The following is a 13,430-nucleotide window of genomic DNA, read 5'->3' on the forward strand; positions in this document are numbered from 1 at the left end:
CTCCAAGCGATGCTCCCAGGGACCTCCGGTGCTGCTGAGCTCCCGCTGCTGCTGCTTTAATGGGATTAAGTGGAGCTGGCTGAAGAAACCCCTTTTTGCATGCTGGCCATGGGTTTCTGAGGTCAGAGGGGATGAACTCCTGGTGGCCATGCCCTGGGGTGAAGCAGCTCTGCTGAGGACACCCCACGGTGTGCCCGAGCTCCCTGTGCTGGTGCTGCCCAGTGGAGCAGCTCAGCGAGGATTATCTCAAAGACTTGGCACCTCCACACATGAAAACCAAACAATTTCAACATCTGCCTGGGTTGCACTCGGTTTTGTAGAGTTTTGCTCTGTGGGTGGAATAAACCCCTTCGTTCTTGCTCGGGAGGAGTTAATCATTTATGGGTCAACGGGCCAGCTCTGCTTTCTGCAGAATTGGAGCTTCTCACCATGGGGCCATAGCTGAGCGTGTGGGCGTTTCCAAACTCCTCCTTTGGCTGGGACTGGAGCCCGGGGGGCTGGAGGAGAGCAGTCCCTGTTTCATCCTGCAAGTGCTGGACACGCCGGGGCTCTCCATCTGCTGCCTCCACAGCTCCAGGTAAGACAATTCCCAGCCCTGCAGCTCCGAGTGCTGCTCTTGGGATCTGGGTTGGAGCTTCTGTGCGACTCCAGCAGGCACGAAGGGCAGTAAATGAAACCAGATTAAACCAGGAGGTGTGACAAGGGTTGGAAGAAAGGCAGAGGAGTGAAAACAGCCATGGGGAGTGTTGGGTTTAGGGCAGGGAGCAGTGAGGGGGACCCTCATTTCCAGGAGGAAAGCAGGCACGTGGAGCTTTCAGAGCTTTGGGAGGGTTCAGGCTCATGAATGTCCCTGGATAACACAGAGGGAGCTCTTACTGATCCCTAGGGGTGCCAGGTGAGTGCAAATTGCCCTTAAATTCCATTTTGTAAAGCAATTTGGTTTGATTTGTCAGCTTTACTGCTTGACTCAGGTAATGCTGTTTGCAGAGAACTCATGGAACTTTTTGCTTAGATGCCTCTCTCTCCCTGAGGGTAATTCATTGTTAGGGGACTGAACTGGTGACTCCAGCAGGATTTCATCTGACTAGGAATTTACTTCCAAGAGATTCATTACTAAAAGTGTTTTACCTGTAAGTTTCCAGAAAAGAAATTCACCTCCTGCTCCTGCTCCTGCTCCTGCTCCTGCTCCTGCTCCTGCTCCTGCTCCCGTTCCTGCTCCCCTCCTGGGACTGTAGGAAGTGCTCAGGGGTGGAGAAATCAGACCTGGGCAGATGAGCTGTGCTTGCCCTGAGTATAAATACCCCTAAATACCCCTCTGCTGTCTTCACAGACATTGGCCCGGGAAAAGAATGTGGTAACATCTGTGGGATCTCCAGGCAGGAATAAACATGTCAGCCCTGGAGCTGGGGAGGCAGAGGAATTGTGCTGCTGTCCTTGGGTCACTCCTCACTGCCGCTCTCATTGTGACTGTCCACAGTAAGTGACTGAGTCCATCAGGATAAAGGAAGATCCCCTGAAGGAAAACCTTCTCCAGGGCTTTACAAGACTTGGATCCTTCTCTTTTCCTCATTGCCTTTGCCTTTCAAGGGTGCTGTAAATCTCTGTGATCCGAATCCATCCTCCTTTGCCCTTTTTTCCCTTTCTGTGGGAAGCAGATACAAAACTATTTCAGCTGAAAAAGTGCAATAATCTATACTAAATAGGGAGAAGAAATGCTTAATCCGGATTTTGTGTCCAGCCCTCGAATCTGCTGGGTGAGGTGTGAGGAGCAGGACTGGAGGGGTGAAGCTCCTCCCGATCCCTGCCAGCCGCAGCCATCCCCACCCACAGGCTGCACTTCTCCCCTTTGCTTCTGGCTTTGAGGAGTCTTTGGGCCACTGAGGGTCCTCCCCTGGACCTCCAGAGTGAATGCAGCCCGGAACCCCCCTGCACGTGTCTGATGGGGTCCGTGTCCGCAGGTCGCTGCCCTGCCCCGCCGCGCTTCCCGTCGGCAGAGCCCAAGGAGCAGTTCCAGGGCACTCAGCTGTTCTCCCCAGGCCACAGGGTGGAATTCGTCTGCCGGCCGGGCTTTGTGAGAAATGCTCGCACTGGGAACGCCCTGGTCTGTGCAGCGAACGGCATGTGGCGTGGGCCAAGTGACATCTGCGTAGGTGAGTGTGGTTGGGGTGGGCTTGGTGTCCCTGCTCCCGCGGGAGGGGTCCCTGCCCTCGGGTTGGACAAGATGAGCTTTAAGGTCCCTTCCAACCCAAACCATTCTGTGATTCTGTGGCTTTTCTTCTTGTTTGCTGATGCTGTCAGCTCCTTTGGTTGGAGCAGGATCCAAAGGGAGCCCTGGGATGGTGACAATGAGTGACCTGATGGAAAGCACCGGGTTTGTTCCTCTGGGTGCTGGCGGTGATGGCAGGAGCTGCAATCAGCTCTGGTGCTGGCTGTGCTTCACTGCAGACTCAAAGCATGTCCTTCTGCTCAGGCATTTTGAACTCTTGGGTCTAACAAAGCACTTGGCCTGCAGAGGGAGAATCCTTCAGCTGGGAAGAGGTGCTGTCGTGGGTCACTGCAAACCCCAGAGGCAGCAGCTCACGAGGCAGGCCTGGCCAGCATCGTGAATCATGGAATAACTTTGGGTTGGAGGGAAGATCTGGAGGTCTCTGATCCATCCCCTGGCTCAGAACTGGGGGAGTCTTTGGCTTTCCTGCCAAGAAGCTGAGCTGGGAGCTGACTGGAGCCCTGTTGTCCCCAGCCAAGGCGTGCACCTACCCAGGGGAGCCGGCCAATGGCAGACTGGTCCTGCCCGAAAGCTTCGCTTTTGGCTCCACAGTGAACTTCAGCTGCAACACTGGGTAAGCCAGGAGCACCTGGCCCGCAGGGCTTCTTCCCCTCTAGCCATTTTCCCCCTCAAGAGGACAGCCTGTGCTGTCAGAGCCTCCCCTATGGAGGTAATTGCAGACCCTGACTGAAATACCTTTTAAGCTTTCCTTTGGGAGCTTTAAGACTGGCTGTGAGTGACAATCTCCTGCTTTGAGGCAGCTCTTTCCAAACTCAGGTTCACCCTCCAGGCTCTTTCCAAACCATTCCCAAAGTTTCAGTGTCTTTTTGAAGGAAAGACATGAATACTGAGCTCAGAGCTGTGAGCAGTTGATAAAGTAGATGCTTTTCCTTAGGAACGTGTTCTCTTTTTTTAAATTTAAAAAATGCTTTTGTCAAAAGGCAGCGTGTCCTTGAGAAAATGACGCTGCTGGCCAATTTCTGATCTGCTGGAATTCTGACAAAGGAGCCCAAACCTTCCTGGTGGTGATGTCATGGGTAACACATCAGGACTGAGTTTGTGGAGAAATTCCCTGTCCCCTGTCTCACGCAGGTACAGACTGGTTGGACACTCTGAGATTGAATGTGTGGTTAGAAACGGGATTCTTACATGGAACAGAGATATCCCCACCTGTCAGGGTAAGCAGAGTGCCTTAATTATCCATTCTTTCAGTATCTGGGATGTGACTGGGGCTGGATAAAGAAGCTGTTGTGTTGCTCTGGTGAGGATTTCGGTGTCTCAGTGCACGGTGGAGCCTGGAAAGATATTTTTAATCTGTGCTTCCCTTCCTGCAGAAATGTTCATTCACTCTCTGGGAGCGATGCAGCTGCTTTTGAGCCCGGGATATCCCAAACCCCCTCGGTGCCCAGTCCAAGCTCGGGGCTGGTGTGCGGCTCCTCAAGACCTGCCCTTGATTTCTGACCCTTCTGCCACCCCCTGTTTCCACTTTTTTTCTGGCCAGATCTTTGGTTTGAAATGAATTAAATTTTTTTCTCCTCTTCTTCCTTTCCATGCCCATCTTCCCTCCTTCCACAGCGATTCCCTGTGCACCCCCTCCAGAGATAGAGAATGGGCAGCACAGTGGGATGGACAAGGATGATTTTGTGTACGGGGAATCTGTCACCTACTGGTGCCACAGCCCCAGGAGGGGGCAGAGACCTTTCTCCCTGGTGGGAGAGGCCTCGATTTTCTGCACAACCAGGGATAACCTGAATGGTGTGTGGAGCGGCCCAGCTCCGGAATGCAAAGGTGAGCTGTTCCCACATCCCAGCACCAGCCCCTGCACTGCTCCTGCTCTGCTGTTTCTGTCCTTGGAACCTCCTCTGCTTCATCCTGCTGCAGTTGAATCACCCATTGCAGATGGGGCCCTCTGAGTTTGGTAGCTGTGACAGGAACGAGGGGCTCCCCTCACGGTCACCACATCAGCAGGGACGCGGGACTGGGATTTTACTGTGCTCACAGGGCAGGTGATCCATCTCACAGAACCCCTGCAAAGAATCCCCAGACCTGCTGGGGTACCTGCTGCTCCCTTCCCCCTGATCTCTTTCTGCTTTGCCGTAAAAGCCGCTGCTGTAACCTGGAGCGAGGTGAGCAAACCCACCCCGTCACCCTGCTGGGTGCCCTGGCCGTTTCCAGCCTTTTTGGTGGCAGAAGGCGATGGGGACGTTTTCAACACCCTCATCTCCCCTCTGGAGCCTGACTGCCGATTCCCTGCGTGCTTTCCCTGGCACAGTGGTGACCTGCAAGCAGCCCAGAGTGGAGAATGGGAAGCTGCTGAGCGGGTACCGGCCCGACTACACCTTCGGGGACACGGTGGTGTTCGACTGCGACTTCCGCTACAGCCTCAGCGGCAGCGGTGCCTCCACCTGCACGGGCAGCGACCTCTGGGAGCCCCCCCTGCCCCTCTGCCAGCGCAGTGAGTGTGCAGGGACAGCGGCCCCTGAGACCCCCCCCCCTGCTTGGAGAGTATGGACCCGACTGGAAATTAGATGTTGTTACAGCAGTGAAAATTGCCATGCAGTCCGGAATCACACAGTCATGGAATGGGTGGGGTTGGAAGCTTGGAGCTGATCTTATTCCACCCCTTGCCGTGGGTAGGGACACCTTCCACTGTCCCAGGTTGCTCCAGCCTGGCCTGGGACGCTTCCAGGGATGGGGCGGCCACAACTTCTCTGGGCATCACCCTCACAGGGAAGAATTTCTTCCCAATATCTGATCTAAACCCAACCTCCTTCTTTTTAAGGCCCTTACCCCTTTTCCTGTCACCCTTGTGAAAAGTCTCTCTTCTGGGGAAAAAAATAAATTATGTCTTCATTTGTCTGCCCTGCATTCCCTCTTTACCCTCCCCGAACTTGGATGGTTCAGTGCATCCCACCATGAAAAATGCGAGCCCACGGTTTTTACCCAAATTCCCTCCATGCCAAGCCCCGTGATGCACCGCTGTCCCTAAACTGGTGTCTCACCCCCAGGCAGCTGCGATGACCCCCCCGATGTGAGGAATGCTGTGAAGGCCAGGCTGGCTGGGAACCTGTTCCCTGTGGACACCGTGGTCACCTACGAGTGCCAGCAGGGCCACCAGTTCAGCGCGGGGGAAACCACCCGCAACATCACCTGCCTGCCGGATTTTGGGTGGAGCGCAGCCCCACCTCCGTGTGAAAGTGAGTGCCCTGTGACCTGCCAGAATGTGTGAAGGAGCTGCACGTGGCGTGGGGACTGCCTGGGGGACAGGGGATGCTCCGGGGGCCCAGCTTGGCCTTTGCTGAGTCTGGAATTCCTTTGATTTATTCCCCAGCCGCAGCGTTTTCTTTGCTTTATTTGCCAGCTCTGCTTTCCAGTCCCTTGAGCCTCTGGAAAAATCCGTTTTGGTGTTGAGGGTGCCTTGTTCCACCCAAGGGGAGGGTGCACCACAAACATTCCACCCCCCAGGAAAGCCCAGGGATGGTTTTGGGGTGGATTTAATGTCATGATGTGTCTGTGTCCTACAAGGCATCCGTCCTTGTCTTCACAACAAACCTCCTGTCACCCCGCTGGCCTTGCCACGCTTTCACCCTTGCTGATGTTTGGCATTTCCCAGGAATTCTTTGCCCAGATCCACACCTCCCAAACGGAAAGCCCGTGCACCCATGGCAAGTGAAAGAGATTTATGAGTACAGGGACAGACTGGAGGTGGTGTGCAGTGAAGGATTTGCTTTCAAGGGCCACGGCAGCAGCATCACCCTCCGCTGTACCCACGACGGCAGCTGGGACCCAGCAGTACCAGAGTGCATTCCAGGTGGGACAGAGTGAAGGGCTGATGGTGCTAGAAGCCATGGAGAGTTTTTCCCCCCTCCAGGTGGCCCCAGATCTACTTCTCCTGGGTTAACTTGGAATGTACAGGCAGCAAAAATCCCGATGGGCCATTGTATTGCCCCATGGAAAAAGGGCAGGGTTTTGGCAGGGCTGAGCTGGTGTCTGGAGGGGTGCACAGGGTGGTGTGTTGGAAGCTTCTAGAGGCTTGGGAGGTTCCTGAGAAGCCTGGGAGACATTTACCCAGCTGGAAGGGAGTGTGGTTTGTGTTTGGGGCTGCTTTGCTGACACGAGGCTGGGGAGCAGAGGATGTTCCCAACGCATTTTCCCTCCCAGCAGAAAATGCAACAGCATAAACAACTGACACTGCTCCAGCTCCTGACCCAGCAATGGCGCACCACAGCAATATCCACAAAAGCTCAGGAGAACCTTGCCAGGAGGGAAAAACCTGCTCCACCTCCCAGGGCAGCCAGCATTAGAGCATGGACAACTCCTTGTGCTGACCCTTTAGGGTTACAGAGGAGCCTGAGCCCTGCACCTGGGTGATGGTCACTTTTCTTCCCAGAGTTCAGATTTGTTGGGAGCTCTTCTCCATAGAGAGCGTGACTGGAGTCCCTTCTGGAAACACACAACATCCTTTATTTTCCATTATTTCTAGAACCACGTTGCCCAAAGCCTGACATCTCTCATGGGAAAGAGGTTGATAATCACAGGAGTGGCTACACAGTGGGGGCCCAGGTGAGGCTGGCGTGTGACGAGGGCTACGCCCTCCGGGGCTCGGAGTCCATCACCTGTGGGGCCGACCTGAGCTGGGAGCCTGAGCTGCCCTTTTGTGACAAAGGTACGTGCGATGCACAGGGGACAAGGGATCTCCTGCCTCGGTGCTGAGGAGCAGCACCAGTGGGTGATCTGCCTGCAGCACCTGGGGACAGGAGCTGAGCCAGGTGTCCCCTCCCTGGAGGTGGAATCAGAATCATTAAGGTTGGAAAATACCTCCAACATCATCAGGCCCAGGCTTTGACCAAAGTCCACCATGCCCTAACCCACAGCCCTCAGTGCCACATCCACCTGTTTCTTGAACACTTCCAGGAGCGGGGAGTTCACTACTGGAAATATCCCAATATTTCTGGAGCCCTGAGCTGGTGTAAGAGGCCAGAATCCAGGCAGCAGCTTCTTGTGAATTTGCCTCACACCAGCCACGAAGGGAACTTTGTACTGATTGCCCAGAAATGATTTTGATTCTCACCTGAAGATGATAACTGCACATTTCTTTCCTTATCAACTCCCTTTATTCCGCAGTCTGTGAGCCCCCTCCACAAATCTCCTTCGGGCAGCACTCTGGCAGAAGGGACAGGGTGTTCCCCTACGGCACCAACGTGACCTACAAATGTGCAGAGGGGCTGTCCCTCGTGGGGGACGAGTCCATCTACTGCACCTCGGATGATGGGAAGAACCTGGCATGGAGTGGACCTGCCCCGGAGTGCAGGGGTGAGTGTGGGCTCAGGTTAAGCCCTGCTCCAGGAGCTCCAAACCCGGAGTGGATGATCCAGTGCAGCTCCTGTGTGACACCAGGACGCCTCAGGGTGTCCTCGAGGGCTGCTGCAGGTGGCTGAGGGTCAGCTATTGCCTTTGAGCCCAAAGCTGCTGCAGAGAGCGGCAGCAGGAGCAGCTCTGCCCCAGCTCCTCTGCCCCCAGACCCCACTCCCAGCTCTGCTCTGTCCCGCAGTGGTTCGGTGCCCCAGGCCCGTGGTGGAGAGGGGAAGGATGACCCCGCAGAGGTTCACCTTTCCCTACGGGCTGCTCCTGCACTTCTCCTGTGACCAAGGCTTCAGGCTGCGCGGCGCTGCCCAGAGCCGCTGCGGGGCCGACGGCACCTGGGACCCTCCCGTGCCCACCTGCCAGCCAGGTGAGTGCCAGCCCCGCCTGCACAGCCCGGGGGCTGCTCTGCCGGGTCACAGGGGGAGTTTGCAGGGTGTTTCCTCCTCCATCTCCTCCCATTATTTGACTTTTTATGTGCATTTCCCCTTTCAGTTCAGTGCCCCAGGCTCCCAAGGCAGGAGGACGCTGTGGTTCACTTCAACAAGCTCTGGTATGGGGTGAATGAAACCGTGTCCTTCACCTGCAAACGTGATGGGCATTTAGGGACACTTTCAAAAACCACCTGCTCAGCTGATGGCACCTGGACACCACCCCCCACATGTGTAAGTACCACCAGCTGCCCCATTTTTCCTGCTTCTTGCCCCATTTACAGCCTGGAATAGCTTTGGTCCAGCTTCACGGGGGCGGTTGCTTTGTCACCCTGCACTGGAGTCTCACCCTGCCTTTGCTTTTGTTCTTTTGAAGAAGGAGCCTGATACCTGTGGGAGGATTCTGCGAAACAAAGCAGCTTTCCAGTGTGGGATCCCTCTGTCAGACCTGAAAACCCTGCTGGAAGTCCAGAAGCTCTACCTGGAGGTCCAGAAACTTGAAAAGGAGCTAGAAATCCCCACCTACAGCTGACTGGTGGCACTGGGATTGTAAGAACCATTCCCTGGGTGTTGAATCATGATCTGACTGAGGATTTTTTATTACTTTGTAATTCATGCTAATGCTAAAGCAGCCAGGACAGAATTTAGCAATTGGCCACAGATCTGGTCACACGAGGAGTCAAAGTGACTTGTGAGTCACCTTTTAGAGCTCACCAGGTTGAGTTTGTAGATCACCTCATGCCTTTTAAAGCTTCACATTTAGATCTGTTTGCTGCACTGGCAGTGCACAGCTGGGAAGGAACTGAGTGGAAGGAGAATTTTTGTGGTACAAACAGGAACGTGGTGAGAGCCACTCACCTCCCAGCTGCTGCACCTCTCCAGTCTCTCCCAGTGCTGCCCAGTTCACCCACGCTGCGCTCACTGGTGGGAACAACCCCTGCACTGCCCAGTTACTTTTCTCGTGGCCAAGAAAACCTCAAAGCCTCTCTTCCAGCAAAGCGAAAATGCCAGCTTTCCTTCCCGAGCAGGATGGATGGATCCACAGCAGGGCCACGTCTCCGTGCGTGCACCCAGGACAAATCAAAATGTACAGAAAGAAAGAAATGGCTGATTTTTAATGTTTTTTTTCCTGCAACATCCAGTGAAGGGGAAGTGCTGCGTGGGCCACGTGTCTTGTGATGGGACCAGGGATTACAATAAACCTGCAATTGTAACGGCAGCTCTGTCTGGGTTTCAATAATCCATCCCATCCCTCGTAAAGGGAAGGGTTTATATAATATATATGAAGTATATATAATATGTACAGTGTATATAATAAATATTGCTTGATGAGGTGCTGTTCCATGAGCGTAGGGGGGCGTGGGGGGTGTTTTCACAGCAGCCTGAGCCCCCAGCCCGCCTGCCCCGGGGGTAAATGTGCTTCACACACGCGGCCAGGCTGCTGCAGAGCTCTTTTAGCTGCAAAAGGCCTTCGCTCCCTGTGTGCCCAGCAGGGCAGGGGCAGAGCAGCCTCCCCTGCCATGCCCATCCCTGCTGGGGAGCTCAGGGTGGTCAGCGCTGCCCAGGGCAGGTCAGCAGGGCTGGGGGTGGTGTCAGTGGCGTGTCTGGCCTGTCCCCAACTTCCCACTGCTGCTTCCCCTTCCCAGGCAGGCTCTCGGGGGAGAGGATCTCTCCTTCCCAGGGCAGCTCCCATCCCGCACCATGCCCGGGCTCCTCGGGCTGGGGCAGCTCCTGGCAGTGGTGATTCTCGTGCTGCAGCCCACGGGGACTCTGGGTGAGTGTCCTCCCCTCCCTCCTCGGCTTCTCGGCTTCTGGGGCTCTGCTTTCCTTTCATGAGGGCTTTGGGAAGAGCTCATAGAGCCTTGCAGTGCCTGAAGGGGCTCCTCGAAGGCTGGAGAGGGGCTTTTCACCAGGAATGGAGTGACAGGGAAAGGGGGAATGGGTTTAAGGTGAAGAAGGGCATGTTTAGATTGGGTGTTAGGAAGGAATTCTTCCCTGTGAGGGTGGGCAGGCCCTGGCACAGGGTGCCCAGAGGAGCTGTGGCTGCCCCTGGATCCCTGGCAGTGTCCCAGGGCCAGGTTGGACGGGATTTGGAGCACCCTGGGACAGTGGGAGGTGTCCCTGCCCGTGGCAGGGGTGGCACTGGATGGGCTTTAAGGTCCCTTCCATTCCGAGTTTAATCAGTCATGATTCTCTGATCGATTCTGTGATGCCCAGGCTGATGCCTCAGCCCTGGGCCACCCTCCAGAGCTGCCCAAGGCAGCAGGGGCATTGCCGGGCATCCCCCAGGCTGACCTGAGAACTGGAGAAGTGCAAATCTGCTGAGCAATGAATGTCTCTGGGAAGGGGAATAAGCAGCAGTTTCTGTCTGGAAGTTGGGGGTTCAGTTAAAACCAAACCTTGCGAGGAACTTCCCCAGCCCATCCCAGCACCTCCCTGCACCAGCACCGCCTGTGCACACTGGTTTTATTCTTAATGATTATTGCTTTTACTTCCTGATGCTTCTCCGTCCATTCCCCAAAGCCAAACATTACTAACGAGGTGCCAATAATTAATCTGGGGCCTGGAGGAGACACGTACAGGATATTTTCCATGGGGATGGCACCAAAGGCAGCATCGCTGGCACTGCCCAGACACGGTGTGGGTGTGGGATGCTGCTGCATGTGAGCCAGGATGTCCTAACATGTTTTTAACTCTGCCTCGGTGACCTGCCAGCACTGCCAGGCATGAAGAAATCCCAGTTAGAGCTGCTGGAGTTTCGTTTTCCCTGCTATTTGTGATAAGCCCCAAATATTTCTCATGGGAGACATGGAAAGAGGAGGTTTTTTGGGGACATCAGTGATGTGCAGGTGTGACAGAGGTTATGCAGTTGTTGTAGAGCCTCTGTTTTTTGTAAAGCTGGAGGGGGCTGCTGTACCCTGGAGTCACCCACATGAGTGTGCAGGTGAGTTGTCTGTGCCCTGCCTGAGCAAGGGCTCCAAGGGAAGGGCAGAAAAGGTGTTTGATTGTGAGGGAAGGAAACCCTACAGGTTTGGGGTCCTACCGGTGGCTCCTCAGGATGTTTATGACCCCCCAAACCCTCTGCCTCAATCCCTGCAGTCCTTAAACGGCTTTGTCTCCTCTCACCCCCCCGACAGAGCTGCCGTGACTCTTGGTCACCGTGGTGGGATTTGTGTAAGGACACCCCTGAAAATCCCCTTTCTTTTGGTGATCCCCAGAGGCTCAGTGTCCCATCCCTTACATTGCAAACGGGCAGCTGAGATCTGCAGAGAACTTCACCTACGGCAGCACGGCCACGCTGGAGTGTGACCCCGGCTTCACGGCCCTGGGCACCGGCACCACGGCGCGGTGCACGTTCAACGGCAGGTGGTACCCACGGGTGCCCTCCTGCGTCCCAGGTACGCTCAGATTCCCTCTCCCGACCTTTGCCAGGTGCAATCGGCCGCTCCCGTTTCCCCAAAAGCACCTGGAGGGGGCTTGGAGGGTGGGCATCACCAGGAGCGGTGCTGGCTGGCAGGATTCCCTCTGGGATCGCCCTGGGAAGCGTGGCAGGGCTGTCCCCTCCTGCACGGTGCACCCACGAGGTACAAAAGTGCAAAGGTACAAAAGATTCCCCCTCAGTTCACATCCTCTGGTGAATTTTCCCCTTTGTTTTTCCCTTTCCCTTCACCCCCAACACCCCACAGCCACGCTCAGGGGTGCTGCTGTCCCTCACTTATTTTTGGGGTTTTCCACCAAGGGAAAGCTCCCAGTGCTGAGGGTCTGTGCTGTCCCCTGCCCTGGCTCAGGGCAGTGCTGAGGGTCTGTGCTGTCCCCTGGCCTGGCATGGGGCAGTGCTGAGGGTCTGTGCTGTCCCCTGCTCTGGCTCAGGGCAGTGCTGAGGGTCTGTGCTGTCCCCTGGCCTGGCCCAGGGCAGTGCTGAGGGTCTGTGCTGTCCCCTGGCCTGGCATGGGGCAGTGCTGAGGGTCTGTGCTGTCCCCTGCCCTGGCTCAGGGCAGTGCTGAGGGTCTGTGCTGTCCCCTGGCCTGGCATGGGGCAGTGCTGAGGGTCTGTGCTGTCCCCTGCTCTGGCCCAGGGCAGTGCTGAGGGTCTGTGCTGTCCCCTGCTCTGGCTCAGGGCAGTGCTGAGGGTCTGTGCTGTCCCCTGCTCTGGCTCAGGGCAGTGCTGAGGGTCTGTGCTGTCCCCTGGCCTGGCTCAGGGCAGTGCTGAGGGTCTGTGCTGTCCCCTGCTCTGGCATGGGGCAGTGCTGAGGGTCTGTGCTGTCCCCTGCTCTGGCTCAGGGCAGTGCTGAGGGTCTGTGCTGTCCCCTGGCCTGGCATGGGGCAGTGCTGAGGGTCTGTGCTGTTCCCTGCTCTGGCCCAGGGCAGTGCTGAGGGTCTGTGCTGTCCCCTGCTCTGGCCCAGGGCAGTGTTCCCACCCTCCCGCTGTGGAGCACGCCGATGTCCAGCACCGGCACGAGTTCCTCGTTGGGACCACGCTGACCTACTCCTGCAGAGTCGGGTTCTCTCTGATCCCTGGAGTGTCCCCAGCAATCACCTGCCTTCAAAACTTCACGTGGTCCTCGGTCCCAAGGCTCTGCCAGAGTGAGTACCACACTTCCTTTGCTTTGCCAACAAAGCATCGATTTAATGACACCGTTCTCAAACCCCTGCTCGTGCTGCTGGGACAGCAGGGCTTTGTTGAGAAGCTTTGGATCTCCCTGGCAATAATTTCGCTGCTCAAAGGGTGGCGTGGCTGGAAAGGAAAAGCTGCAGCTCCCCCTGGTTATTTGGCCGCTCAGACAAGGATTCAGGGATGCAGCCGTGACATGCCATCCCCTCAGCACAATTTATAGCTGATCACAGGGCGCTCACATCCTTCTGCCTTCCAAGAGGAATGGTTGTTAATCTGTAATTACCACCCCTGAGCCTGCCAGCTCTGGTTAGAGGTGCCTGGCAGCGCTATCAGGCTGCCTGGCAGCTTTGCTGGGTCAGTGAAGCACCACTGCTGGGAGTCCCTCTGCACAAATCTCTCCTCTCTGGTGCTGCTGTTCCCCTCAGAGGTGCAGTGTCCCACCCCGGTCATCCCCCACGGGAGAGAGGCCAGCCCCAGGAGAGAGGGATACACCTTCGGGCAGCAGGTGGAATTCCGGTGTGACCACGGCTACGTGCTCATGGGCAGCGAGAGGGTCCAGTGCTTGTCCAACGGGATGTGGAGACCCCCCGTGCCCTACTGTGACAGGGGTGAGTGGGAACAGCAGGAGCAGGGCTGGGGGAATTCCATCCGTGGGGAGGGACAGCGGGGAGAAAATCGTGTGAGGAGTGAGGAGGAGGTGCCCGAGGCACAGCACTGAAGGGCTGCAGCATTTCCATCTTCTACCAAAATTGATTAAA

The 13,430-nt window shown here is 56.1% G+C and overlaps 1 protein-coding gene across 1 annotated transcript in view; it reads left to right on the forward strand.

Annotated features, from left to right (window-relative positions):
• Nucleotides 1–410: 410 nt before the first annotated feature.
• LOC138098782 (uncharacterized) overlaps nt 411–13,430 on the forward strand; it is a 59,176-nt gene continuing 46,156 nt past the window's right edge. The window contains 19 exon segments of the mRNA XM_068995582.1: nt 411–577; nt 1,331–1,476; nt 1,959–2,150; nt 2,741–2,840; nt 3,359–3,444; nt 3,842–4,054; nt 4,539–4,721; nt 5,275–5,463; nt 5,880–6,077; nt 6,750–6,932; nt 7,391–7,579; nt 7,818–7,997; nt 8,123–8,292; nt 8,435–8,585; nt 9,201–9,268; nt 9,655–9,832; nt 11,277–11,456; nt 12,462–12,641; nt 13,098–13,280. Coding sequence (XP_068851683.1) covers nt 1,389–1,476; nt 1,959–2,150; nt 2,741–2,840; nt 3,359–3,444; nt 3,842–4,054; nt 4,539–4,721; nt 5,275–5,463; nt 5,880–6,077; nt 6,750–6,932; nt 7,391–7,579; nt 7,818–7,997; nt 8,123–8,292; nt 8,435–8,585; nt 9,201–9,268; nt 9,655–9,832; nt 11,277–11,456; nt 12,462–12,641; nt 13,098–13,280 — 2,911 coding nt within the window. The 5' untranslated portion in view covers nt 411–577; nt 1,331–1,388.

This window comes from Aphelocoma coerulescens, chromosome 26 (genome assembly GCF_041296385.1).
Source record: "Aphelocoma coerulescens isolate FSJ_1873_10779 chromosome 26, UR_Acoe_1.0, whole genome shotgun sequence".
In the NCBI taxonomy this organism is placed as follows: Eukaryota; Metazoa; Chordata; class Aves; order Passeriformes; family Corvidae; genus Aphelocoma; species Aphelocoma coerulescens.